General features: G+C 38.9%; 1 protein-coding gene across 4 annotated transcripts in view; it reads left to right on the plus strand.

Annotated features, from left to right (window-relative positions):
- Nucleotides 1-27097, plus strand: part of PRDM2 (PR/SET domain 2) — a 74105-nt gene extending 47008 nt beyond the window's left edge. For 3 of the 4 annotated variants that reach the window (XM_049833898.1, XM_049833986.1, XM_049834151.1), the window contains 4 exons: nucleotides 3440-3550; nucleotides 4970-9344; nucleotides 22829-22964; nucleotides 24183-27097. In XM_049833898.1, the coding sequence (XP_049689855.1) occupies nucleotides 3440-3550; nucleotides 4970-9344; nucleotides 22829-22937 (4595 nt within the window). In that variant the 3' untranslated portion in view covers nucleotides 22938-22964; nucleotides 24183-27097. Of the gene's footprint in view, nucleotides 1-3439; nucleotides 3551-4969; nucleotides 9345-11337; nucleotides 13168-22828; nucleotides 22965-24182 lie in introns of those variants that run through there. The other variant, XM_049834065.1, reaches the window with a different exon arrangement.
- Nucleotides 27098-27700: the final 603 nt, after the last annotated feature.

The raw sequence follows: 27700 nt of genomic DNA on the forward strand, positions 1-27700 counted from the left end.
TAAGTGCACGTGTGTACTTATACTCAGGCTTCCACCAGGTTCTGTATTCAGAGGCATTTTCCCCCTCCTGCAGACTTCTGTTAGTTCTTGACACCTTAAACTGTAAGAAAATTAAGAGACAGACCTTGGGCTACTCATCGATATCCTTTATATCAGAATAGTAGGTTGCGTTTTTCATTGAAAATCTGCGGGAAGAAAATTATGCAAATCTTGAGTTTTACATGGATTTAAAAAGCACTTTGAGAACTCATGGAGGAAAGTCTATCAAAAGCTGTTAAATATCTTCAGAAGTTCCTGAACTCTAGCTACGTGAAAGCTGAGAGAGCATACCAATGAAGTATCACTTTACTATTACTCTATTCTTAAATTCTCTCCCTGGGCATCTGCTATTGAGCATTCAGGCCCATGAAATGGATGCATCTGGGACAGTCATTGCCATGCTTGAGTATAGTGGATTCTTTTAACCTTTACAAAGAAAGCTGCAGCCTAGAAAATGAACAGACTAAAGCTGGTAAAAGGAAAACATCAAAAGTTGGTTGGTGTCTAGTTGGTATGAGTTAGAAATTGATCTGATGCATCTAAAATTATGGCTGTAGGTAAGCAATTTTGCTCGCTATTCCGAGTACGAGCAAGTAGGTGCTGGGTGAATCTGCTCTTCAAATGCCTTTATGCTCAAAGGCCAAGAACTTGAAACATTTCCAGCTGTATCAGTGAGAAAGTTGCTTTTTTTTCTTCTTTTTTTTTTTTTTAAAGGTGTGTGGCAGGAAAGCTTGCAAATGATCTTCTTTCCATCAGTAGCATAAGGAAGTATGTGATTTAGCAGAATTTGTATGCAAAATTGAGTTACTCTATTCTAGTGATTTCCCAGATTATAATTGAATTTGAGGTACTATAAATTTTAAATTCTCTAAATGGATGACACTTTGGAAAACCTATGCATGCTTTAGCAGTATGAGTGTTTTTCATTGTTGCTTTTACAGACTTTACCTCATACTTTAAAGAGCACAATGTATCTCTAATCTTGTTGTAAGAAAGGATGAATTGGGTCTTGGTTTAAAGCCTTTTACGGTAACCTGTCGTTATGCTGAAATTCAGTGCTGCCGTAGAATTAGATGTAGAATTGCCCAGTGACTTCATCTGCAATACCATCATATGCTGTACCACCTAGTAAAATGCTGTCTTTAACTGTGTCCAGGTTTGGCATAGATGAGAGGGGCTTGTAGACCAGTCTTTTCCTTCTTGTTTCCAGTCTCACCTGCAGAGATGGGAGATGAATCTAGAATTTGGTCATTTAAGTCAAGATACTGATGTTGGTCTTCAGGTGATAAGCAGTCTGCAAAAAAGTTGGTAGCTCTTAAAGGGTTCTGGCAATTCAGTACATTTTGTTATGTCACTCCTAAGGTGTATTGTGATGCATGTTTGATTCCCTAGGAATGTATTGAAATTGTACATTTAGACCTTTAGAAATGGAACTGTTTGTTGATTGTGTTACTGTACATTTCAAGAGTGATTTCAGGTGACTCAGCAGATATTTTGGAAACTTATTTGAAATCCTTCATAGTCAGATCTTGGTACTACCAGTTGTAATTACAAACATTAGAGGTGCTGATAATAAAAAATTATGTTAAAATTGGACATTCAGTAGCCTATCGGGTAAAGACGCACTTAAACTCCTCATGCCTGTGTGAATGCTAAAACAGACGCTAAATCTTCTGACAACTTGCAAGTGTTTGGTACAAAATACAATTGAATATTGTATTGTCAAATAAACCAGTGTTGGTTCATGATGGTAGATTTAGACACAGGGATTGTTACAATATTTGGGGATATTATGAGATAATCGCTAGTTCACTTTAGGAAGGGTGCATCTGTATTTCCCAAAGGTGAAAAAAAACTCATTCTGAGTGACTATTGTCAGTTTCTTGGACAGAAAACTGTTAAATTGGAATAAGGAAATTTAAAAAAAGGATAATTATATACAAGAAACTGAAAAAACAGTGGAATCTGGGGAAAGCCTGTGAAATCTGAGCTCCTTGAGAGGAAATACAGATAGTTGTTTAGATAGAATAGAATGTTCAAATAAAAACAAGCGTTTCCTTTTAAAGCTGACCTGTCTCTGATCTGTTCTATTGGAGGGAGTGCATACTTGGAAATTTTCAGTTTGAAAAGAGGAACATTTTTTTAAAAGGCATTTCAGTTTCTTGGCTCAGGATGGATGTGAAAAAAATTTTTGAGGGGAAAAAAAGGAGGAACTTGCTGACAGGATTGTGAGTTGGAGGAACGAGCTTCTAAATAAGAAATGGGCTTAGGACTATGATGCACATTTCTGATTAGAAGGGAAGGGTCAGTGCATTAAAAAGTAGAATTTTGTGTGTGAGAGGGAGTAGTGGAAGAATTTGGATTGCTGCTTCTGGACAATTCTCGTTCCTAAGAGGTGGTATGTAGAAGTGTGAAGTTTCAGGAAACTGGTGTCTCAACTGCAGTGTTGTGTGTAAAATAACTATTCTGTATGGAGAATATGTCTTTGCAGTGAATTGAATTGGAAGACCTTAAGAGTTTCATTTGTTATTATGCAGTCCTTATCATAATTGTGATATATTATAGGACTGAATCTTTAAGATTAATGGAAAAAATTAGCAGTATAACTTTGTAGTGCATTGATAAATGAAGTTTTCAATGTCTTTACAGCTTGCGTCACTGATTAGGTGTTCGCATAATGCCATTTTGGCCTAATCTTCGTTGTGTTCATCATCCTGTACAACTAATACATGCTTCTTGATTTTGCTTACAGAAAGCAAACTTGTTTGTGTCAGTGGATGTGATGAAATATCTTTATATTTTGCTGTTACCCAGTTCCATCTAATTTGGTTTTACTGTCTTTGCCTTATTGGTCAAGATCATGCTGCTTTTAGTCTTCTCATAATGTTGTTACTTCCTTGCTTTTATTGTAACTCCAAGTCATTATTCAGAATGTTCATACAAGTAGAGAAGCCTCTGTGGGTTTCTATTTCATGAGGTCTTGCAATTAACATTAAGGATTTATAGTATATGAAGAAATTTCATATTTTCCATATACTTCTATGAGATACAGTAATTTAGTAGTCATATGGAGGTATTGGGTAACTGTACGATGTGTGCTGGTTAACTCTGGACGATACATTTCTGTTATAGTCTATTCTGCTTTGAAAGTGAGTAAAGTATTTTGGCGTCTTAGGTTTTTAGAAACTCATCTTTACTTTTTAATTTTTTCTGGGCTCTAGGGACTTACTACTTTATCTGAATGCTGTCCTTTTTACTGATCTGTCATTTATATTCCTCAGGAAAACAGGGTTTCTACAGAATTTTATATTCCAAAGCTGGGTGTTTTAATTCTGCCACTCAAATATGAAAAATAAAAATTGTTGAAGAGGATAATAAATGTTGGATTTTTTCTCCCCAGGAAAGAAAAAGACTCAGGAAGGTAAAAACAAGGGAAAGAAGGTAGCAGATACAAAGCAGAAGAAGGCTGTTTTGGATTCTACTTCTGCAGATATGAGGGATTCTAAAGAAGGTGAGTTCTTGAGTATCTTATTTTTTTTCCTTCTAACTATCTTTTTTGAATCAAAGGACACTTTTTGTCACATTCAGTATGTTAGCATGTTACATTAGTGTAGCAAAGTGAACATATTTATGTTGTTTGCCCAAACTTTTTTATTCATAAGGAGCTTGGATATCAGAAGTATGTCATGAAACATGCAACTCCGACAACAGGAAAAACTAACGTACTGTAAAATGTAGACATAAATCCCAAAACTTTAGAACAGAAGAGCAGAGAATAGTCCTTATTCTAAAATAATATCTTTGGAGCTTAGTTATACAGTCATTATTTATTGCTGTTTAACAGAAGTCAGTGTCAAGGGGAAAAAAAATACAGTATTAGTGCACCGGCTCGCTAAGCATGCTGTTTGTCCTGAAGATTATCCGCAAAGCTTGTTTATAAATTGGCGTGGCTTTTTTCACATGGTATGTACGTTAAAATGCCTGAAAGAGATTTTAAATATATATTTTTCTGTCTGTTTTACAAGAATGTAAAAATTGCCACTGCTGTGTAACCAATAAATGTTTAAAGCTCTGTAGAGGTACTGATTTCTTTGAAGCTTCTTTGCTTGAACTTCTTTTGGCCCATAACTCTTCCATTCTTTCACTCTGTTGTCCCTTCTGCTTGTACAACATGTGCACCACTGTTCCAGGCGTCTTATGCCCCAGCTAGGGAATGGAGAGAAACTTCTTGCTCTGTACGTGTAACCACTTATGCAACATTGTGTGAGTTAGCAGCAAAGTTATGATATCTGACAGCAGATAGGTAAGACTAGCGTGCAGAGGTGTGAATAAAGAATTCATCCACACCAATGAGATGCATGCAGGCTCTGATTCAGAAGTGTAGGAAATAGCCATTCAGGCAATGGCCAATAGAAAATCTCGTATAAAGAATGGAAAGTACTATGCCAGAGACAAGGTCCACCTTGCTGTGCATTACAGTACAAATCCAGATTGTTTTTTTTGTTAATAATTTTGGGAAAATGGTCAAAATTGCTTGACAGGCTCCCTGTATACTTTACGTATATGTATTGCAGTCCTTCCCTGACACTTATTTGCCATAAGGAAAGCCAGTGAAAGTTTTTTGGAGGTTTCTTGAAATGTTCTGGTACTCTTCAGGCTCTTCTGGGTTTCTTGGCCACAATATTCAGTCCAAAGATTCTCTGTTAAGTCTAGGCGGCTGCCTACATTTTGCTCAAGTTCCAGAAAGGAAATTTCTGACTACCGTTTTACTCTCAGTACTGAATCACAATAGTGAGAAGTAGTGGTATTGTGTTGGGTCATAAGTTTTGGATATGATGTGTTAAAGGAAAAGGTAGAAGAAAGGTGTAGCATACTTTGAAGTGTTTGGTAAAAATGTCTCACGCTTTTCTTTGCATGCTTTGTGTATCAGGTCATAAAGAGGAAGATGAAACGCCTTCTGTTTCTGCTGTACTGTCCCTGGAACAAACAGCTGTGATTCAGGAAATGGTGAATCAAGATGTACTTCCAAAGCTAATGATCCCCAGTCCTACCAGTGAACCACAAATGGTAACTGAAGACAAACAAGGAGAAGCAATAAACTGTGTTTCAGATGATTTAGATGATGATGACGAGGATGATGATGATGAAGAGGAAGACGAAGAGGAGATAGAAGATGCCAACATGCCTAAAGAAAATGCTGAAATGCCTTTGATATGTGAAGAAAAGTTAGACTCTATGGAAGAGCAAAAGAGTACGTCAGAAGAATCTCCAGAAAGCTCTCCAAAGAAAAAACTTGTTGTGAAAATTCCAAAAGCGAGAGGTGAATCAAATGGTGATGTTCAGGAAACATTCATGTTTCCCTGTCAGCATTGTGAGAGGAAGTTTACAACAAAGCAAGGACTTGAACGCCATATGCACATCCATATATCTACTGTTAACCATGCTTTCAAGTGTCGATATTGTGGGAAAGCTTTTGGAACTCAAATTAACAGGCGAAGACATGAGCGACGTCATGAGGCAGGGCCAAAAAGGAAACCGTTCTTAACACTAACATCATCACAACACTTGGATAATGTTGCTGATAACCAAGTAATTGTGGATGATGGTCTTAAAGATGACATGAATGTTTCCAGTCTTGTGCAAGACTCTGTTGTCTTGGATTCTGAGAAAGTTTCCCAAGAAATGTCAAATTCCGCTTTTGCTGAGGAAAACAAGGAGCCCAAAGAACTGCATCCGTGCAAATACTGCAAAAAGGTTTTTGGAACTCATACCAACATGCGGAGGCACCAGCGTAGGGTTCATGAGCGTCATCTTATTCCCAAAGGTGTCAGAAGAAAAGGATTCTTCACTGAAGAGCCACCGCTTCAGACAGAGCAGGCCCCACCAGTCCAGAGCGTATATATAGCAAGTACAGAAATAGAAGAGGAAGGTGAAGTAGATGATGTCTATATTATGGATATTTCCAGCAATATATCTGAAAATTTAAATTATTACATTGATGGTAAAATTCAGTCCAACAGCAGCACTAGCAATTGTGATGTGATTCAGATGGAGTCCAACTCTGCAGACTTGTATGGACTAAATTGTATTATCAGTCCAGTCACAGTGGAAATTTCCCCAAATTTAAAGGTTACACAAACACATGTGAATGAACCTCCTAAGGAACCATCTAGCAGTGGGAGCAATGAATCCAAAAAGAGGAGAACTGCCAGCCCTCCTCTTGTACCAAAAATAAAAACTGAAATAGACCCAGAACCTATAACTCCTACTAGTTCTTTAAATCTTCCTCTTAGCATTTCAACAGAAAGCTTACCTTTTCATAAAGAAAAAGGTGTTTATTTGTCGTCAAAATTAAAACAGCTTCTTCAGACACAGGACAGTAAGAAGATAACTCCATCAAGTGAAATCCCTAAAATAGGACCTTCTGTTACATCATCACCTATTTTGCCTCCAGTATCCAGTAGATTTAAAAGGAGGACCAGCTCTCCTCCCAGTTCTCCACAGCACAGTCCAGTACTTCGAGACTTTGTCAAATCAGGTGAGGGAAAAACTGTGTGGAATGATAATATTCGGAGTTCAAAAATGCCAAAGTTAGAAAGCCACAGCAACTCACCTGCTTGGAGCTTGACTGGAAGGGAGGAAAAAGAGACTTTGAGCCCTCTTTGCTTTGAAGACTATAAAATATCAAAAGACTGGACAGCAACTCCGACTTTTGGCAATGTGTGCAACCAGCAGCCGCTGGATTTATCTAGTGGTGTGAAACAAAGGTCTGATGTCAAAAATAAGAATCAGGTTCCCTGGGAATCTGTTCTGGATTTAAGTGTGCATAAGAAGCCTTGCAGTGATGCTGAAATTAGGGAATGTAAAGAAAATTCCATACAGCCAACCTGTAGTGGTGTTAAAAAGAAGAAACCAACCACTTGCATGTTACAGAAGGTTCTCCTGAATGAGTATAATGGAACGGATACAGCCACAGACAGCACACTCGGTGTAAACAGGAGCGTGAGCCCAAGCAAGTCCCTGGAGCCTCAGGCAGAACCTGACATGGATCCCAGTCTGTCTGCATCGTCTTCTGTTGACACTCAGCCCCTTAGTTCCTCTGGTTCCCCTGTGCCACAGGCATCTGCTGTACCTTCCATGTGCCAGCTGCCTCCTTTGTTAACACCAACCAATCCTCCCTCCCCACCGCCCTGCCCGCCTGTGTTAACGGTTGCTACATCACCTCCTCCCCTTCTTCCGACAATGCCGTTATCGATTCCAGATGTCTCTGCCAGTGCCACTAACACTTCTTCTTGTCCATCGCCACTTTCTAACACTACAACCCAGTCTCCACTACCAGTTCTTTCACCTACAGTTTCTCCTTCTCCATCTCCTGTTCCTTCTGTTGAACCTCTTATTTCTGCTGCTTCACCTGGTCCTCCTACACTCTCTTCCTCATCTTCTTCCTCTTCTTCCTCTTCTTTCTCCTCCTCTTCATCGTCATCATCTCCATCTCCACCTCCTCTTTCTGTAGTTTCTTCTGTTGTTTCCTCTGCTGATAATCTTGAAAATACTCTCCCAATAATAAAACAGGAGGAAGCTGAAAATGAACAACAGAAAGCCAGAGAAGATCCTCATACTTCAAGTGAATCGGGAGTAGTGCAGGAAACATTCAATAAAAGCTTTGTGTGCAATGTCTGTGAATCACCTTTTCTTTCCATTAAAGACCTAACGAAGCATTTATCCATTCATGCTGAAGAATGGCCCTTCAAATGTGAATTCTGTGTACAGCTTTTTAGGGATAAAACAGACTTGTCAGAACATCGCTTTCTGCTTCATGGAGTAGGAAATATCTTTGTTTGCTCGGTCTGTAAAAAGGAATTTGCTTTTTTGTGCAATTTGCAACAGCATCAGCGGGATCTCCATCCAGACAAAGAGTGCACACATCATGAGTTTGAAAGTGGGACTTTGAGACCCCAGAATTTTACTGACCCCAGTAAGGCGAATGTGGAGCACATGCAGAGCCTGCCAGAAGATTCTTTGGAACCTTCTAAAGAGGAGGAAGATGAAGATCTAAATGATTCCTCTGAAGAGCTTTATACTACTATAAAAATAATGGCTTCTGGAGTAAAATCTAAAGACCCAGATGTTCGTATGGGCCTCAATCAACACTACCCAAGCTTTAAGCCACCTCCATTTCAGTATCACCATCGTAATCCTATGGGTATTGGAGTTACGGCAACAAACTTCACTACCCACAATATTCCACAGACATTTACTACTGCCATTCGATGCACAAAATGTGGCAAGAGTGTCGATAACATGCCTGAGTTACACAAACACATACTGGCCTGTGCATCTGCCAGTGATAAAAAGAGATATACGCCTAAAAAAAATCCAGTACCACTGAAACAGACAGTGCAGCCGAAGAATGGCATGGTTGTTATAGCTGGCCCTGGAAAGAATGCCTTCAGACGAATGGGTCAGCCTAAAAGACTTAATTTCAATGTTGAGATTAGCAAAATGTCCTCAAATAAACTAAAAATAAGTGCATTGAAAAAGAAAAACCAGCTTGTCCAGAAAGCTATCTTGCAGAAAAAGAAATCTGCCCAGCAGAAGGCAGAATTGAAAAATAATCCATCCGAGTCAGACTCTCACATCTGTCCCTACTGTAATAGAGAGTTTACTTATGTTGGAAGTTTGAATAAACATGCATCATACAGCTGTCCCAAAAAACCTATCTCTCCCTCCTCTAAAAAGAGTTCTTCAAAAAAAAGTGCAAGTTCTTCTTCACCTGCAAGCAGTGAAAAAGGCAACAACCAGCGTAGGCGAACAGCAGATGCAGAAATCAAAATGCAAAGCATGCAGCCTCACTTGGGCAAGACAAGAGCACGAACCTCAGGACCTGCACAAATCCAGCTTCCGTCTGCATCCTTCAAATCAAAACAAAACGTTAAATTTGTACCTCCCATTCGATCCAAAAAGCCAAATTCATCATGTTCATTGAGGAACTCTAGTCCCGTAAGAGTGTCCAAAATGTCCCATGTTGATGGGAAAAAAACTAAGGTGGTCGCTAAGAACAGCTCGTCTGGAATCTCAGGCAAAGCGTGCCGGAAATTGCATGTCAGAATACAAAGGAATAATAAAGCTGTTTTGCCAAGTAAGTCTGCTGTGGCAACTAAGAAAAAGGCAGACAGATTCACTGTAAAATCTAGAGAGAGGATTGGAGGACCTATTACACGAAGCCTACAACAGGCGGCAAATGCAGAGGCAGCAGAAAACAAAAGAGATGAAAGCAGTACAAAGCAAGAACTAAAAGATTTCAGGTAAGCATTTAATTTGAAGTTGAAACAACACAGGAACACATTGCTTGCTGTTTTGCCAATTTTCTTGGTCTTTTTTGAGTTTCTCGTGCTTAAATAAAAAAAAAAAGGTTACATTTCCTAAAACATGGTTAAGTAGTTCAGTCATGCTGAAGTATGATGTACATACTTGATGCATTTTGTCATGTTGTCATGAAATAACACATAGTTTGTATAGAGAATGTCTTTAATTATAAACTGAATCGAAAACTCTGGAAAAAAAATGTCAGTACCTGAGTGCAAATAAACTTTACGTCATTGAACTTAATGTTATTGGAGACACTGACCTTGCATTTGATATCTAACATACATGGTGGCACGAAATCATTTTAGATTTAGTTTATGGCAGTCCACTAAGCTAAAAATTATGACTGCATTTTTTACTCACTAAAATAACTTGCGTTGTTGGTTTTTCAATAAAAAGCATTCTCTGCATATCATATAAAAAACCCATGACCAAATACTTCAAAAATGTATGTGCATACTAATTGAGTCAGATCATGAAATGCTTAATATAAGGGAAATAGACGTGTAAATAAGGGAAATAGACGTGTAAGAAAAGTTACATGAACATGTAAATTTGTTAGAAGTATCATGCTCTTATGTTTCAGTATAAACAAATTTTATAATTAAAGTTCTACTTCTTTTTGAGAAGAAGCATTTTAATCACATGAAAGGGTAATACTTCAATAAATAAATAAATAAAATCTTAATCTACGTGCCTGAGTCCCGACTTACGTCTTCATGTAGTCTCTCAAATCAACAGGATATTTTGCAAAGTGTTTATAACTTTTATTAGCATGCTCCTGCCATGTTATTCTTGGAAACAGGTATCTGATTTGCTGAGTAACTCGGAAAGCTCACTGGTAATGAAGAGTTCTTTTGGTTTTGGTAATTGCAGTGCATGGCTCTGATTAACACCAGATTTATGGCTGAAGGTAGTATCTTTTTTTATCAAAGTAATGGTTAGTGGAGGAGGGGAAGGAACTGGCAGCCTCCTTCAGAACAAGTGTCCCCTAGCTGAATTTGTCAAGAAATGTCAAAATCCAAACTGTTTGCAGCTTGTGTGTCTTATGGTGAAGACCTCCTAGGTGAAAACGTTGTGGAAATACTTTGTAAAGTAAAGGTTCAATATAACAGAATTATTTCAAAGTGCTAGAGGGGAATTTGACTTAAAATAGTCAATACCCAAATTAGGATGTGTTGAAGGAGAAAAATGTTACTGGAATTTGGAGACTAATGGTGTAAAAAATGCCTTTAAGGAACAAGAAATGTCTACCAGGCCTGTTCTCTTGGGACATAAAGATCTTCATGTTACTTAATTCTAATCAGCTGTTGTCTTAGTCTTAAGTGTGAAACTGTATTTCACATGATGCCAGAACAGATCGGTAGTATTTGAAGCCATAATGACACATCTTTCCATCTAAATTAATCATGTGAACTTAAGCAAAATAACCGAGTACTTGGAAATCTGTGCATTTGGAAATTGTTTAGTAGTATTTGGGGTAAATAACAGTGTACCTAGTCGTAAGATTTCCTTCACTGTCTTAAATACTGTTAGTTTACTCTGGCAGCTTGCAGTCAGTCTTTACTGGTTTAATGAATAGTTATTCTAGAAGAATTCTTGCTTTTTGTTTCTGAAATAATGTTCATAAATCTAGATTGTCTAGTCAACTTTTTTTTTAATACCAAGTACATAGTATGAAGAATTTTTTTGCCTTCATACACTAATGTCAGCACAGGCTAACTTCGATTCTAGTCTATGTAGGCAATGTTGGTGTTTGGGGTTTTTTTTTCCCAGTAAATATTAATTCTTTGTATTTTTTCAAGACTTGCTTCATGTAATATTTGTCTCCAGATTTGTTTTTCACCTTTCAGTTTTTTCTGTGTAAACATACTCCGTTCACAAATAGTTTGTTTTGTCATTTATCTTCAGTTTTTGTTTTTTATTTTCTAGGAATCTCCTGTAAAAACAAAACAAACAAAAAAATCCCTTAATGACATGGTAGAGCTGTTGCATGCTCAACTTAGGATAAGCACTACGACAATGGATGTGAAATCCACCAAGGTTGCGAAACCAGCTGAAGCTGACTCACAATCATAAAATTGCCTGCAGGCTTCTTGCTAACATTCAGTGTCAGGCATAGATTTTCTTATTTCGTGCCTGACACACATGCTGGGCTACGGGATGATTCAGATAAAAAGAGAAGGGTACTATTAAAACCAAAATGAAACCCACATGAATCCATCAAAGAAATAGGGGGATTAACGAAACCAAATCTTTTGCTCTTGTGTTTGCTTAGATCCTGGTTTTGTCCGTACCTTCGTGAATGGCATACAGGCAGTTCAGTTGTATACTTGGCAAAGCAAGTTCCTTAATTTTGTCAGTAATTCAGTGTAGATTCAGGGACAACAAATGTTGCTGCACTCAAAGTATTTTTGTCATGTATTAAGTCTTTTAAAGCCTTTTGTCTAAATGAATCAGTAGAGGCCATCCTAGCACAACAGAATTTCCTTTTCTTCTCACCTTCTCCTCGCTTTCTGAGTCTTTTAGATGTCCAGCATACAATGGGAAAAAGCCTGATTTGGATGTTTTATGGATTTTCCAAATTCCTATTTATACATGCAAATGAAACTTTATATAGCAATGAAATACAAGTATCAATTTCTAAATACCATATATATAATGAATGCAGTGTATCTTTTTATCAATAAGAAGGCTAGACCAGGACTACATACCTGTATATTTTGAAAGTGAAATATATAATTACTCTAAAAGGTCGTACACCTCTATCTAATAACTTAAGACAACAAATTGGTCTGTTGTTCGTAACAGCTTTTTATGGAAATATCGTTTGTCATGTGTTCATATAGCTTTCAAGATTAATGACAGAATTGATGGAAAGTGACTAGTTTTCTTTATACAGCCACCCCTTTTATTTTTTTGTTCTTGACTTAAAAAGTAATCTACCTCTTAAAATTTGTAGTTTAATACTTGTTTGGTGAATTTGTGCCACTTTAACTTTCACTTTCACTATCATTCCCATTTTGTTACATTTCTGTTATGGGGACTTTATGTTGAAATATTGTATAAAGCATTTGTAGCAAGTTTAAAAAATAAAATATTTAAAATTATTTAAATTGTTTTGGACACTTCAATTGTACTATATGTGATTTACATTTTACATTAATTTCATTTTGTTTTCATTTTGGGTTGTTAATCTTGGAGCATGTTCCTGTATTAAAGTTTGCTGTTAGTTATATTGTTTCTTCTATTGGAGAGTGATATAAAGACTATTCTAATGAAAACATTAAAAATTGCAATTTGACATAAAAGTGGGGTTGTCATTGCTTTTGAACATTGTAGCCTTGCTGAAGATACTGTAAATGCAGGTAAGCAACCGAAGAGGGATTTTTCTCCTCCAACATGCAATACATCATGTGAGTTGCAGATGTATTAAAGAGTCTTTGTGGTGTTGCAAGCACTTAATGACCAACTAGATGGAACCATCATGACATATTTTATATAACTGTAACCAATAAAGTAAACTTTTTAAAAACTTGTGGGAAACTTGCCTTTTGTATGGAAACCAGATGTACAAGAAAAAATGAAACAATGTACATCTAGAAGGAATTAAGTGTGCTTGCATCCTTTAGTTGTCTACAAACAGTTCAGTGACACAAATTTATACCAAATTTGAGACTTCTGAGTTAGTCTTAGACTTTTTAATTGTGGACACAGTTAATAAATTTAAACTGTTTTAACTGAAATTACACACACCCTTTCAACTTTTTTCTGATACTATAATGTTCTAATTTTATGTGCTTTAAACTTGTGAAATAGCTTAACTTAGAAAATATATGAAAAGAGTTTTGGCTTTGAGAATTTCGGAATGTTGTATTCCACCATCAAGATAGGCATTCTCCCTCCTGCAGTGGAGCTGGAAGCATCTGTGTCCATATTAGCGTGGCAGTTGGATGGAATAATGTAACACCATTAAGACTAACGGTATTACAGTAGCTAATTTCTTAGCATAGTCACTGCTAATCCAGTAGTAAGTTAATATTTTATGTAGTTGTCTATTCAAATTAATATCTCTGAGTAAGGTTCTTCGGCAACTCCCTGTTTATTTTCTCATGTTATACGTCATTCCTTGAACATGTTATCCTCTCCATAACAAAGTTTTCCCTGAATTTTAACTGGTAGGGAAAATCTGGTACCCTGATGCAGAAGTTTTAACATTGTTCATTGAGTGTTTTTGGAGGCACATCTGCATTGTGATAATATACACTGCAGTTTGATAGTTGCACCACAATTAAAGGGTGAATTCTTAGTCTAGTTTACAGCAGCAGTTTTATCAGTTAGGTGGTAAGACAGCCACAGTGAAAGTTTTCAGTGTTGTTTAGGTTTTACTATGTTTACTGACGTGACAACATTTTTTTTTTTGCATACCCTCAGTTGTATTTGAATATTTTATAAGAATTGGGAAGCATGAAAAAAAGGTAAAAACTCCCATAGTTTTGATGTTACCGAGAGTGGGATATAAACTTGTCCTTAATTAGTTGTCTCACACATCTTTCTTCTGTTATTGACAAATGAAATACCAGTTGGTGTTTTGTCTTACTGCAGTCTCAGTATTTTGATCGCCTTGTAAGGATTTATTAGAAATGTCTAGCAGTGAACTGATCATAAATAAACCAGCTTCCTTCCCTCATTTCTTAATATTATGGCAGAAATCCTGTTGCAATTGTTTTTACTGTTTCTCTGCTGTGATATTAAATCCTGTTGTGTCCCAGGGATGTTGTCACACCGAGATGTTCACACACGTTTGTACACACCAATTCTCGAGTGCTGTGTGATGGAGATCTGTATTCAAAATGAGAGACGATCATCAAGGAAGAAGTTTCATTCCTAAATAGGCACCTCATCACAGATAGGATATGTACAGCTTTTATAGTTACTAATACTGTTGCATCTCATCTGCATAATTGAATTTCTATGGCTTTTATAACTGCCTCTTTATGATCTGAATGCAACAATAAAGCTGTAATGCTGCCTACAAAGTGCTGACATTTCTTGAAATGCATCCAAACAGGCAATGAAAACAATTAAACTTGTCCTGTTTACAGAGACTAACTGACATGCTGGTCAAGATCAAATGCAGTGTCAGTTTAATAAAAACAGTAATGCTGAAGCATGTATGGAGATGGGAGATCTAACACACTGCGTTTACCTTTTTTTCCCCCCTCCATTATAGTTTGCTAGAAGGAGTTAAAACCAGCTTGTATCGGAGAATGTCTTAAATATGTTCAATCTTAGGCATTACAAGACAGTCTGGGTGATGCAGCCAGGCCCCCTGCATATAATTTTTCCTGCCTTGCTCTGCAAGCTCCTGACCCTTTCTGTAAGCTACCTGTAGTTGATTTAGGCTAGTGTGTTTCTGGTACTGTTTGTCAGCATTTTGTATTGTAAGCCTTTTATTTAAAGTTCTAGTTTAGCTCCTGATGATTTTCTTTAGGGAGATGTCCTAGAAAACTAGACCTTGGCAATTTGATACATAAATTTTCAGTTTCAAGTGTAGAAATCAATAGCGCTTCCTTTACTTACTGAGGTTTGTGACTTCATTTCCAAAATTATGGGGCCAGTTCCAGCTTTTACTGGAGTCAAGTTCAGCTAAGAAGCTGAGTTGCAAGTGATAGCCTGTGACAGACAAAGAGTTTGTGAATGACCTTAAAAAGAGAACTTGGAAGACCTTACATACTAATTCTAGCTTTTACTTACTGAATGTGTGATCTGCATGAGTCACATGATGTTCTGCTCATGATGAAACTGAGCTAAAGGACAGATTCTGAACAAGTCCATGCTGTTTTGGATCTGAGCTTTTGTGGTAAGTGAATTATGAAAAAGAGGTAAACTTCCATATCGTCTATTTAATTAAACTGGTACAGAATTACAAAGAAGCTCTTGGGACTAGCATGAAATTTCATAGTAGTACCTGAAGATACTCTGATACCAATAGAGAGCAAAGCTGATTTTGGGTCACTGCTATACAATATTTAAAAACAGAATATTAATACTTGTTTTAGAATTAATGTTTGGTGTTTTTAAGCCATAGCTGGAGTTTTGAAAAGCACTCAACAGCTGGATGCACAAATCTTACAGAAGTTTAATGGGAACTCTAAAGCTTCACCTACACAGCCACAATAATCTGAATTACTTTTTGAAGTGGGTTGCTTCATCTGAACTTTGTGGACAGGCAGTTATCCAATATCTAGTGAACTGAGAGCTAAAGGCTACTCAAAAGAGATGTCTTAGAAAACATGGGAATAAAGTACAAATGCAAATGCTCAAGAGATTTCAAAAAATCTCTTTTATTCAGATTGTAGTAAAACCCCATAGTTTCCTGTTTATGTATGCCATGTGATGCATTTTAATTCTGTAGTTGTGTACTGTAATTTTTTGGTAGAAATCGTGTCACTTAGTTCATAGGGTGGAGCTGCTCTAAAAGTGAATAGCAGCTCTCTAACGGAAGAGGGTATGTGTAGGACCTTCCAGTATTTTTTGGAAGAGTGGGAAGGTGAGGACAATAATTCTATTTCAGAGCAAGATGCAAATAAAACTATAAAAAAGGCATGATGTATGAAGCGTACGGTTAATGGTCCAGTTTACACACCAAGTGAGACAATGGAAAATGTTAATGTTATTAAAGGTGGGTCTTTATTTCATACACATGAATGACTTGATGTCATTTCTTAAGCTTTCTCTGGGGTCTTGACTTTGCAATTTAGGTAATGTCTTACAGGTATTTTTTGAGTGAAACTAATACCAAGGTAACACTCAGACTGTAGCTGCAGTCAGTGCTGCTTTGTGCTCATCACTTACAGTCAGGTAAGGCTGCCCACCCAAACGTTTAAAATGCAAATAGGTTATTAGACCAAGAGTGGGAAAGGAAGCTGTTGGTGTAAAGCATCTGGTGTCTAATAGGAGATGACTGGCAGAACTCGGAAAGGAGCAGGAGGTCCTAGAGTCCTGTTCTTTCTCTGGACCACAGTCTCTTCAGCTGCTGACTGCTTTTAAACCTCTTCCTTACTTAAGAGGAAGCCTTATTGCTATTGAGTTGTCTCTGACTACTGCTGCTTCCCATGCACGCTTCATTGCTTTTCATTCTCATTTTGCTGATCCTGCATATTTACTTCCCTTAGTCTTTAAAAATGCTTTTGGTAGAGTGTACTTTTGAAAGCATGCATTTGAAAAAGAGCATTGAAATACTGCTTTTTTTTTTTTTTCCAGATACAAGGCAGTAAAACACTGAAACTCAAAAGGGAAGCTTGAGCAGGCATCAAGTTGGAGGGAGGCTTTTTCTTAAGAGATAGGTAGCTGCTTCATTTTCCTAATTTATTCAAAGCTCGAGTGGTTTATGGAACATAGTATAGTAATCCGCAACATGCACTTTGTATATATCTCTCTGCTTATTCTTTTGTAAGACTTTTACGTTTCACAAGCCAAACAGGGTCTCTGAGTCATGTTTTGGATGACAGTACTCCCAGAAACTGCCAAAGGGCTGTGAGAAACAGCTTTGATTATTCAGCAGGTGATGTTCCATTTTTCAGAAATACAGGCTCAGCGTTCAGTCTGTATGCTGCAAGGTGGTATTACATGCTGGAGGTGTGCTGCCTTCCAGATGAACAGCAAAATTGACACTTGCACTACTTACAATAATGCCCTGTGCCAGTCAAAAAAGAATAATAATCTCGTATCTGGGCCTGTTTCAGCAGAGCCTGCCTCGATTGCTCCTGCAGTTTAGGCAACGCTACTCAGCAAAGTTAAATGCCTACGGTATAGTATACGCAAGGACTTCTTTTCAGGGAAGCGATTTTGTTGAGAACGCAGAGGATGTGCTACCTGCTAAGGGCATTTGAAGGCCTGGCAGCAAGTGGAAACAGAAGAGAGCTCAGCCTGTTGTCCTTGCTGCAGTTCGGGGTTGGACCGTGAGCACTGGTGCTGCCCCGGTGCTGCTCTGGGAGGGAGTTTGCGTTGGAAGTGCTCGGGCAGACTGAGCAAACTCGCTCTCTTGTGCAGATCGTGTGTGCGTAGCAGTTAGTCGTGTTCCAGCTGTGACTTGATGGTAGAATTTAGTTAGCGTTTCGTTTGGGTACTGTGATTTCTGCTAAACACTGCAGTGTGGAAGGAGGCAGGAAGATGAGAAATCATGAATTCTTCCATCACTGAGCTGCTTTGAAGAGTTGCACGCTCCGGACTCTGCTGTCACGGGAGTTAGACTGAAGTTGTATTCCCCTTTCATTATGGCAAATGCTTTCACTCATCTGTCTTTTTAAATCGAAAGCACATCTTGTTCTGTGGGTTTTTTTTTATGTAGAGATGTGCAGGACTGAGGGGTCATACTAGTTCTGCTAGCCTTCAGTAGTCAGTTTGAACTCATTTGGAGTGACCATGTCTGCATAAAGCGAAATAAAATCAGCTATAGTCTTCCCTGTGTGTGATAAAAGTTTTCTCATTCTTTTCCTCTGTCATGAATGTGATTCAGTAGATGCAAATTTTTTATCAAATTATCAGATTAGATTACTTGGCAGTGTAGAAGTACTATTTTTAATCCAACATTCTTCACCTTTTGGCTTGCACAATGCTCTGTGCTTCTTTAAAAGGGCAGGAAGAAAAACTGCTGATGTGATACTGTTTACCTACGTTTATATAGCTAGACCAAGATTTCTTAAAAGTAACTAATAATTTCTTTGAACTCAATTTGAAGTAGTGATTTTCTGAAAGAGCTCAGTAGCCATCCTCAGTGCTGAATCCCTTTAAAGTGGCTACTTTAGATCACTAGTTGCTTTTGAAAATCTAGTTATATTTAAGTAAAATGATATTGATACATTAATTTTAGGTAGTCCCTCAGGTGAGTTGTAGGCATGGTGTGAGATTTCTTTCAACAGGTCTCCGTGTTGGTTTGGTGTTCATCACTGAAGTTAGTGGTGGTCTGAAGTGGGATTTCACTGGGAGTGAAACTTAAGTCAACAATGAAGAAACTTGAACTCTAGAGCACATGTGTGAACCAAACCATTTTTTGAGTTATTGTGAGGGAGCAATGCTACTTTAAAGGTATTAAGTTCTTTGAACCACTGTGGTTAGAGAGTGCTGCTAGGTATCTTCTTGAAAGTTGAGAATGCAGAGGATCTCAGTAACAGGTTTTTCCAGTTTAGATTCATGAAAGGCCTGACCATAAAATCATAATACTCATGTCCTTTAGCGTCACGTGATTGCAAGATAAAATCCTGACGTGTTCCAGCTTTTTCACCCCTTTCATAAATAAACGCATGTAAGTCTCGAACTAGCTGCAGTACAGCACATGAAGATCCTTTTTGCTTTCTGCTGTTCCCCTGATTTCTTTTGTGCACAAAGGCAGGACTCCTCCGCAGAAAAGAGAGACATCTTCCTCAACAAAATTCTATCCACAAATCTTTTTGTCCTGCTAAATATTTTGTTTCACTTAAAAAAAAAATAAATTAAAAATTGTTCATGTAATTGGCAGTTGATGTTTTTCCAAGTCCTTGTTTTGTGTATTTACTTTTCCGTTAAGCAATATGCTAGTGCAAGAGAGTACATGCCATTTAGGTTAGCAACATGATGTTTTAGTTCTCACTGAGTGCAGAAAGCCCAGAAATCTCATTTATCTATGCCCCAAACCCCCCTTGCTTGCCTTCTGGCCTGTAAAATTGCCTAGCCTAATTCTGCAAAGCCAAGAACTTAGGCTTAAACATCCATACCTCTTTATCTTTTTTTTTTTTTTTTTTTTTTTTTCCCCCAGGCAGTTAATTATTTTAGAAGGTGGTCTGTGTCAGTGTAGAAATTGTTTTAAGAGTAGGAAGTACTTTTGATAGAACATGTTCCTGACACGTTTATTGTTAGGAGGTATGTTGGTATGTGTGTGTGTCTGAAATTTTGGACCAAATGCATGGGTTTTTTTATATTGGGAGCATAGAAGTATAAGCCCCGCAAGAAAAACACACTTTAATTGAGGTAAAAATGTGAATCTGTATTACCTGACTGTTGTAGCATATAGTATGATGACTTTGTTCACTGATTTTCACTGGTGTGACCAGCAGCAATATCAGATAATGCCAGCCTTCATTCCCACTAGTAACGTGGCTTATTTTTCTAGGACATTTCTAGTGAGCTAAACTAGCAACTTAGAAGAACGTTAATTGCACAAGTGCGGTAGAAGACAAGGTAATTTGCATTAAAAATACCAAATGTATTTTGAGAATGTCTGAGGGAAGGGTGTGTGCCAGGGTCTGGCATTTTTACTAGCCGCCTAGTTTGTGTGTGCTGTTTATTTCAAGGTGCAGTGGCCTAGGAAGATATATGGAAGTAGGAATTTGGTTTAGACAAATAAGGTGAAACTTCTTAAGCATTCAGGAGAGTATTTAACTTGGGGAACAGTAACACAGTGTGATGGGGGGGAACCTTTGCCTTTGCACCTACCTCTGCTTTAAGACTGCAGATGTTCTGGGTGACCGTGGCAAATCACTTTCCTTCTGACTCAGTTCTGCATATGAAAAATGGAGATGATTGTACTGACTCATGCTGCAAGACACTCTCAGATCCAAGGATGGAAGACTGTAAGACCTGGGATTTAGTGTGTTTTTATTGTAGCGAGTCTCACCAAATTCAGTGATTTGTCTCTCTCTTTAGTGTGCTTTCAGTTGAGACAGAGAGGTTTAGGCCCTGTCTGTGTGTAAAAAAACAAAACCACCAACAAACATTATTTAACTTTTGGTTTATCTTTCATTTATGGTATAGCTAGTACTTTACCAAAACTGTTTGTCTTGATTTAAAAGTCCTAGATAACAGAGAAAACTCAGTGTAGACAAATCCTTCCTGCTGCCTAACATTTGGTTTCTGTGCCCTTTTCCTTGCAAGCATAGTATGTTTTCTGATGCTATTTCTTTTCTTCTCTCCCCCCCCCCCCCCCCCTTTCCCCCCCCCCCCCCTGAATTTTTCTGGGTAGGACTGCTCCTAAACAATGGACTTGAGAGGGCTGGAGGTAGCACAGGGTGTGCTGTCTGTCCGCTGACGTTTGGTCCAGGATGCGGACGGTGCGCGGTGGTGCGAAGGGGCTGGGGTACAGCCCCCTCGCCCCTTCGCGGTAAAGTCCGTATTGCTCGGCTGCATCGGCACACGGTGTCTAAGAATTCCTTTTCTTTTGCCTGTCTCAGGTTACCCCAGCACGGGTGATGGTGAAAGCAGGTGCAAAGTGACAGTGCTAAAAATAGCGATCTCAATAACTGTTCCTACACGCGATGGGGGTATTTCAGCTCCCCTCCCCCTTGGAGATTAGCTTGCCTTGCAGACCCAGGGAGTTACTCCTAAAACATCCAGACATCCCTGCATTTCTTTAAAGAGGCTTTTTAAAGAGAGAGTTACCAATCCACTTCAGTTTAATATCGGCACGGAGGAGGGCACCGATTTCCAAACCGCTTTGGTAGAGCGAACATCGCTGCTTGGCCGCTGTCGGTGCTTTGCCGTACGGTTTCACAGCTGACTGAGAGCAGAACGCAAAGGCAACAGTGAGAACTCCATTGAGAACTCCATTTCAGTTTCTATCTAGGAAAACAATCCTTTTTTATCTGGTTCCTCCAATCCTCAACTTCCAAATAATAAGCCAATGCTCTATTAGCTTTAAAGCTAGATGGAATTAGGGGGTGAGGGATCCCTTTAGTGTATTGGTTTTGGGGGAGGGTGAGGGATATGCATTTGCAAACGCAGGTCAGATTTTCTCGGATACTTTGTCTCTGGATTTGAGGCTTTTTTTTTTAGGTTTCCCACAGGATCTAGGCATTGGCTCGTTGCATGCAATAACACACAGATGTTATTGATTGTAGAAGAACTTTGTTACAAGTCATAATTAATTTTTTTGAAATTAAGCATTACTTAAATGGAAACGTTCTAAATAAAAAGAAAATAGAATTGCTCTCTTCTAGTTTAGTAGAGAACTGAAGCCAGACAAACTAAACTTATTTTGGATATTCTGCTGTTTCCCTTGGTAACAGTCCTTATATGGGACAATAAAATCTGGCTTTTGTTGACTTCCTCATTATCACTTTCTGATTCTAAGACACTAGATGAATGCTTCAGTATTAAATTCACAAAAGCTGGAGAGTATGATTTACATATAACAATAACAAAACTTTGGCAGACTGTTTTAACCACAAATTTTAATTTGGAAATAATTGAATTCCTTCTTTTCAAAACTTCTGTGGTTTTGTTTTTGTGTTGTAATGGAAAATTTTGCACTTTATGTCTAACTTGCAGTCTCACTGCACTACAAAATCTGTGTGTAAGGACAAATAACAATTGAAGTCTCCTTCAAAGGGTGTATATTGAACTCTAAAAATAACCTGGAGAAAAACCTAACTTTTAACTTTTCTTAGACATGTTGTGATGTAATAAAATTACATTTCAAACGATGTTCCCTTGGAAGAACGTAAGTAGTTGGTTTTGGTTAGACTTTTGAAGAATTTGCATATACAAGGTAGGTATGCAATTACCGCAAGTATGGGGGTGCACAGGTGCGAGGGGGAGCAGACATGCACCTGCATGTACCAAGGAGGAACAAGTATGTGCAAGATAGCAAAAGATGCTGAATTTGAAAACAAATAGGGTTGGTTTTTTTCGAATCTTTTAGTGTAAGGAAATTTAGCTTGCGTTTACATTTGCACTGAGACTGTACGTTTAGAATAGGGTATGAGCTTTTCTACTTCCCCTGCTTTGACTCATGTTTTCAGGCTTTCTTCTTGAAATCACAATTGACAGAGATCGAATGCTGTCAGTTAAAAATCTCTGATTTTCACCTTCACTTTGGGATTCTTGGAGTTAGTTTAAAATTGGAAGGGATATAACATATCCTGTACAACGAAGGCAGTGTAGCAGGGCTCACTGTAGTGACCTGCGTGCGTCATTGTCAAGTCTGCCAGCGCTACAGTGGCAAAAGCGTACTGCAGGCTTTGACCTCGGGAAAAATGACCAGGTGTGGTACCACACTTCTGTAAAGTAAAATTCCTTTTCAGTAAATACGTATTTTAAAACCTGGTATGGACTCTCCTGAGAAAACAGACCGGGTTCTTTACATAACTGTGGATTTGTCTGTCGGTCCCAGTTGGAGGGCCTGGGACATTGGGTGGGAGGCTGGATGCTGCTTCCAGTTGACATTGTCTGTTTCCTACTTAAATAAACTAACAGGGTAAGTTCAGAACAGAGAAAAAAAAACAAACCCAAAACTCTTTGCCTTCAGAAGTGACTCTCCTCAGTACTTGCAGTGTAGGGCTTTTTTTTCCTCATAGCTTACTAAAGCCCTATAGGGCCCTAAAGTCTGCTTTTTTTCTCCCGGTACCCTTAATGCATGTGTGTGAGTTTCTTCTGCCTCTTTGTACAGTTACAGACTCCGCATGGCCTCTAGATGTCCCTCCTCCTCTTCGCATAACACCAGCACCAGGCAATGCAAGAAATCCAACTGCACCGCATCCCACTTCTTCAAGGAATAGACTCTTCTGCATGTCCAACCAAACCAGGTACAGCAATGCAGCCAGGCGCTGCCACGGGAGGATGCGCAGAACTCGCCTACCTTCTGGTTCTGTGGGCAAGGAGTGCAAAGCGCTTTACAGATACTATCCGAGCATCAGAAAACCCGCTGTGTCGGTGCTTTTGTTGTAACTAGTCACTGCTGAGAAAGCAGGCGTGAAGGGGGAGAGCTATGTCAGAAAAATAGGGTGTCTCAGTTAAATCAAGCACAAGGGACAAGGTCTTCTCTAGTGATGTGTACTTATATACTCTGGATCAAGAGGATCTCTTGGGGCAGAGTCAGTTCTTCAGTCTCATGGAAGGAGAGTTTTCTTCCGTTTATGAGCTTTTAAGAGTTGTGGTGTTGCTCCTCTGGATCCTGTGGGGAGCCTGAAGATAGTGGTAAGTTTTGTGAGGATGGGGTTTGTCCACGTCTGGGAAGGAGTGGTATTAGTACCTTGTCATAGTAGTGGGCAAAGTCCTCTGAGATATTTTAAGCTGAATGGGTAAACGCTCAACAAATATTAACTGACCAGAAAAAGTATGCCTGAGAATGTGTATTATGGCTGGCTGCTTTGGTTGAATGCCAGAAGCTCAAAGACCAGTATCACAATGGAAATTGCAGTGCCATGATAACATACAAAAACATTACTCGGGGTTGTGGTGAGATCAACTGGTGTAGTGGAGCTGTACGGGCTTGGACAAATTAATGACCTGGTCCGGTGTTACTGGTGAAGCTGAACTGATGTGCTGTTGGTTGACTTGAAAGATGACGCTGTCTTCTACCTCTTCATTTCCCTACCTGTAACATGCAGGTAATCGCCTCCTTTATACTGATGTAACAGCTCAGGAACGTTAAACTTATATGGGTAAAGCTAAAGGTGAGAATGAGTGCCAGAAAAATCAAGATGCTGCAGCCTGAGATTTTATTCTTTGTAAAATATGTTCAAAAAAATAACACTGGGGGAAAAAGTTAGTAAAATTCTGAAGTCTGCTGCCTCCCAAATAATGGGAATGGTTGCTAATGAGATGTTAACATCCCTAACTGTGGCATAAACCATTTAGTTGTGGGAAACCCAAGCAAAAGTTAAATCATGGGCATCTCTTCCCTGCACAGCACTTGCTGAATGACTTGTCCTGCTTCCAGCTCAGTGTTAATGGGGCAGTTACTCTGACTGCTTCATCTTAAAGCTGACTCTGATTAAATGCAACTCTCTGTGTATTTTCAGGTACTAGGAACTTTTGACTGGAAAAGGTGAGGTGAAGTAATCCTCAAGCATTATCCTCTCCTGCTTTTTCTCGGATGAGGTGAGACCGGTTCCTCACTAGATAACAGGGACAGCGGTTTCTTCTGCTGGAAGCAATGGCACGCTTCAGTCATATTGTCCTTCCTTCCAGAGGGAGAGGGAGAGAGCGCAGAGCAGGGCTTCTGCCTTCTCCAGAGAGTGATGAACTGTGGATGCTGGTGAGAGGGTGATCTCGGGGTCCCCTGCCACGTGGAGTCCCTGCATCAACAGCCAGTGGGATAGCGTGGAGAAATGTTCAGACATTTGCAGGCAGATTAACTGTGTTCAGAGGGTTGTTGAGTCTGATGAGTCTCCTCTTTCTGGTAGAACACAGAGGGGTTTAACATACTATGCAATTAAATTCTGAAAAGACTGTTACATCATTTTAGTTTCTACTTTACATCCTAACGGGTAAAGAACTGGGCACCCCACAAAAATCCACTGAAGGGAGCGGTAGGTTTTGCTGAGGTTTCCACATCTGAAGTCTGTGGGTACCCCAGTCTCTTGACTTTGCACCATTAGCTTTAACGGGCACGATGCCATTGCTTTCGAAGTGCGTCAGGACCCACGTTTTTTTGGAAGACCACCTGTTAAGTGATCTCTGTGAAATGCACTGATAGCCCAGTTTCATAAAGGGACAAGCATCCATTCCTCAAAAACTGCCATTACATTTGTTGCCAGTCTGGTACTCTTGTTATAGTCGGGCTTTATTTATTTAACGAGAGTATCAAACACAGCATCAAGCAGTATCAAGCAACACTTTTCCTTAAATACGGAGCTTGTGTTTGTGACCCTCAGTACAGACATGTTTAGTTTCCAGTGGTCCTGTAGACGGGGCATCCATGAAGGTAGCTGGCAGCCAGTAAAGACAAGTTGCAGAAACGTACAGGTCAGTTGGTAAAATGCAGTGCAAAAAGGTCTCTTACCTCTTGCTCCAAAATGGTGACAATCACACACAGGTGCATCATCTGGCAGGGGTGCTCCTCCGCACCCCTGCAGATCTCACCTCTGAGATGAAGGGTTCCTTCTGTCAAGACAAGTTTTTGCAGGATCCCTGCTAATGCAGCATCCGGGTTTGGGATTTTTCAAGGAAGTCAAGGGGGTTGATTGCCCTATTTCCCTCTTATTTCAGTCAATTTATTCCTCTCCTTGTCTTTGCACTCCACACAGATAAGCAGACATCTGTGTATGCGCACATTAGTTAAGAAAAAAATAAGTGCCCGGTTGATACTCCTTCCTGCCACCCTGAAAAAGTCAAAAAAACCCGATCAATTTTATATATATCTTCATATATATATATGACATCTATATTAATATATATGTATGAAATTGCTGAAAACAGTTAATTTTTTATAGTTTTGATGAAAATCAAATTGTTCAAAATGAATACAAAAGCTTTAAAAAAGAAACACTGGTTTTGTTCACCATAAAAATGTTTTAGCTATGTGTCATTTGAGTTGGAAAGAAAAGGTCTTCGGGATGTTGTATTACCTAGCTAGATGTTTTTGGATAAACCCCTGTTGGAGGCTTTCTAAGTGCAATTGTGGTTTGGGGGAAGGCTGAGATGTTGAGAACTAGATGAGCCATAAAAAGCTACATCCCCTCCCATGTTGGAAGTGATGCTTCCAGTTCAAGACTGTGAGACGGTTGAGATGCAGGCTTTGTGGGGAGAGCTTGTGCCACTGCTGGCTGCTCTGTCTCTTTCCTAGAGTGGAGAGTCTCTAGGATTTGTCCCCCCTTGAGCTTTTTGCTAGCAATAATTTCCTCTTGAAATATGTGATGGACTAATTCCAAACAAAGGCTGACATTTTTCACAGCAGCCTTGGAAGACTGAGATTCTCATTCTTCATTAAAACTAGCTCGAAGTGAGTATCCAAATCTGCTAGGCAGCTTGGTAAATCTTGGTCAAATAGCACAGAAATTAAGTTTCCTGGCCTTATGTATATCTCATAGAAGCTGGCGTGCACATGCAGCTCTCTAATCAGTTTAGCTCACTTTCGTTTTGCACATTAACTTTCTTTTTATTTTCTCTCCACGTTTTCTTCTTCCTCTCATCATCTAGTATTAGTATGGTAAACCCTGTTTTTTCAAACAGGAATTATCTTCCTGTGTGTCTGGACAGCATCTAGATCATTTTGAAAAATGAATATACAGTGCTGATAAAACCCAGCTCCAATATACTCTGTCTTAAAGCACCCGTATGATACACCCTTGATTTTCCCAGTGCAGCTTTGCTAGGCATTTTGTGGAAGATGACTCTTAACTGTATAAATTTTCACCGGACACTTGAGGATTGTTGCTAAGGAAGAGCTTTCTTGCCATGCAGCCCAAATCCTGCTGTAAACAATCAGTTCTTCTGAAACCCACTCAACTTCCAGCAACAGTAAGTTAAATTAAGTACAGAGTTTTTGGCACGGATGCTGCTGAGTTTAGTGCCTTTAAGGCATACCAATGAGGTTATTAGAGGTCACTTTTGTGCAATTTATTTTTGCTGCTTTTTTTAGAGTGGTATTAACTATAATAACAGACAAACTCAAGGAGAGAAGTATGTAAATTGTTGTGATATATGAACAGTTTTCCCAGAGAAATTCTGGTTTATCACACAAGCCTGTAAATATGTATTTACAATTTTAAAAGCACGTCTTTATGTCCCTGGTTGTAAATGCTCCGTTTTTAAAGTTTTATAACATGTGTTACTCAACCAAGAGACCACGGCACACAGCTTTATATTGTACCGCTCTATTTGAAGGATCCATTACGGTCTAAGCTGTGGCAGAAGAATATCCACGCCACTGACAAGAAATAACCGATGGTTGCACCAGACTTTTCATCATTTTCCCTCAGATAACAAACACAGATTTGGGGGGGAGGGTAGGGGGGTTGATTTTACTTGCAGAAAAAGAATCAGTTCAAAATGGTGTCATTTCTCTAGAACGACGAGGATGTTTTATTCACAGCAAATTCAGGAAAGTATGCCTTTTTTTTTTTTTTTTTTTTTTCCTCCCTAGGCAAAATTTCACAGTTTTGCAGCAAACTTTTAACCTCCCCCGTGCCTGCTGATGAAACGTGAAATTTTGCCCTTGACTGATACCACAAGTTCTTGTGAAGATTCAAGGAGAGGGTGGGGAAAAAAGCTCAGGTTTTGCATGTAGGAATTTGCGAGGCTGACACCGGTAGCTCTGCAGTGCTCTCATGACAATGCTGATACCGAGAAGTTTATTAAAAATAAACTGTGTGGAGATGTGGTATTACCTGGTTGATGCTTGGGTTCTGAACGTAGCTCTGGAAGACTGAAAGCTCTGTTGTCTGTCTGCCATGTAAAGAAAAAGAACAACAATAAATTAATGTGACAAACCGCATCATGGCAATATTTATTATTAGTTCAGCAGAGGAAGTCTTCAAAACGGAGTTCCGATGTTTTCTGGGTCTGAAATGGCTGAATGGTTTGGGTTTTTTTCTGG

Source organism: Accipiter gentilis, chromosome 1 (genome assembly GCF_929443795.1).
Source record: "Accipiter gentilis chromosome 1, bAccGen1.1, whole genome shotgun sequence".
In the NCBI taxonomy this organism is placed as follows: Eukaryota; Metazoa; Chordata; class Aves; order Accipitriformes; family Accipitridae; genus Astur; species Astur gentilis.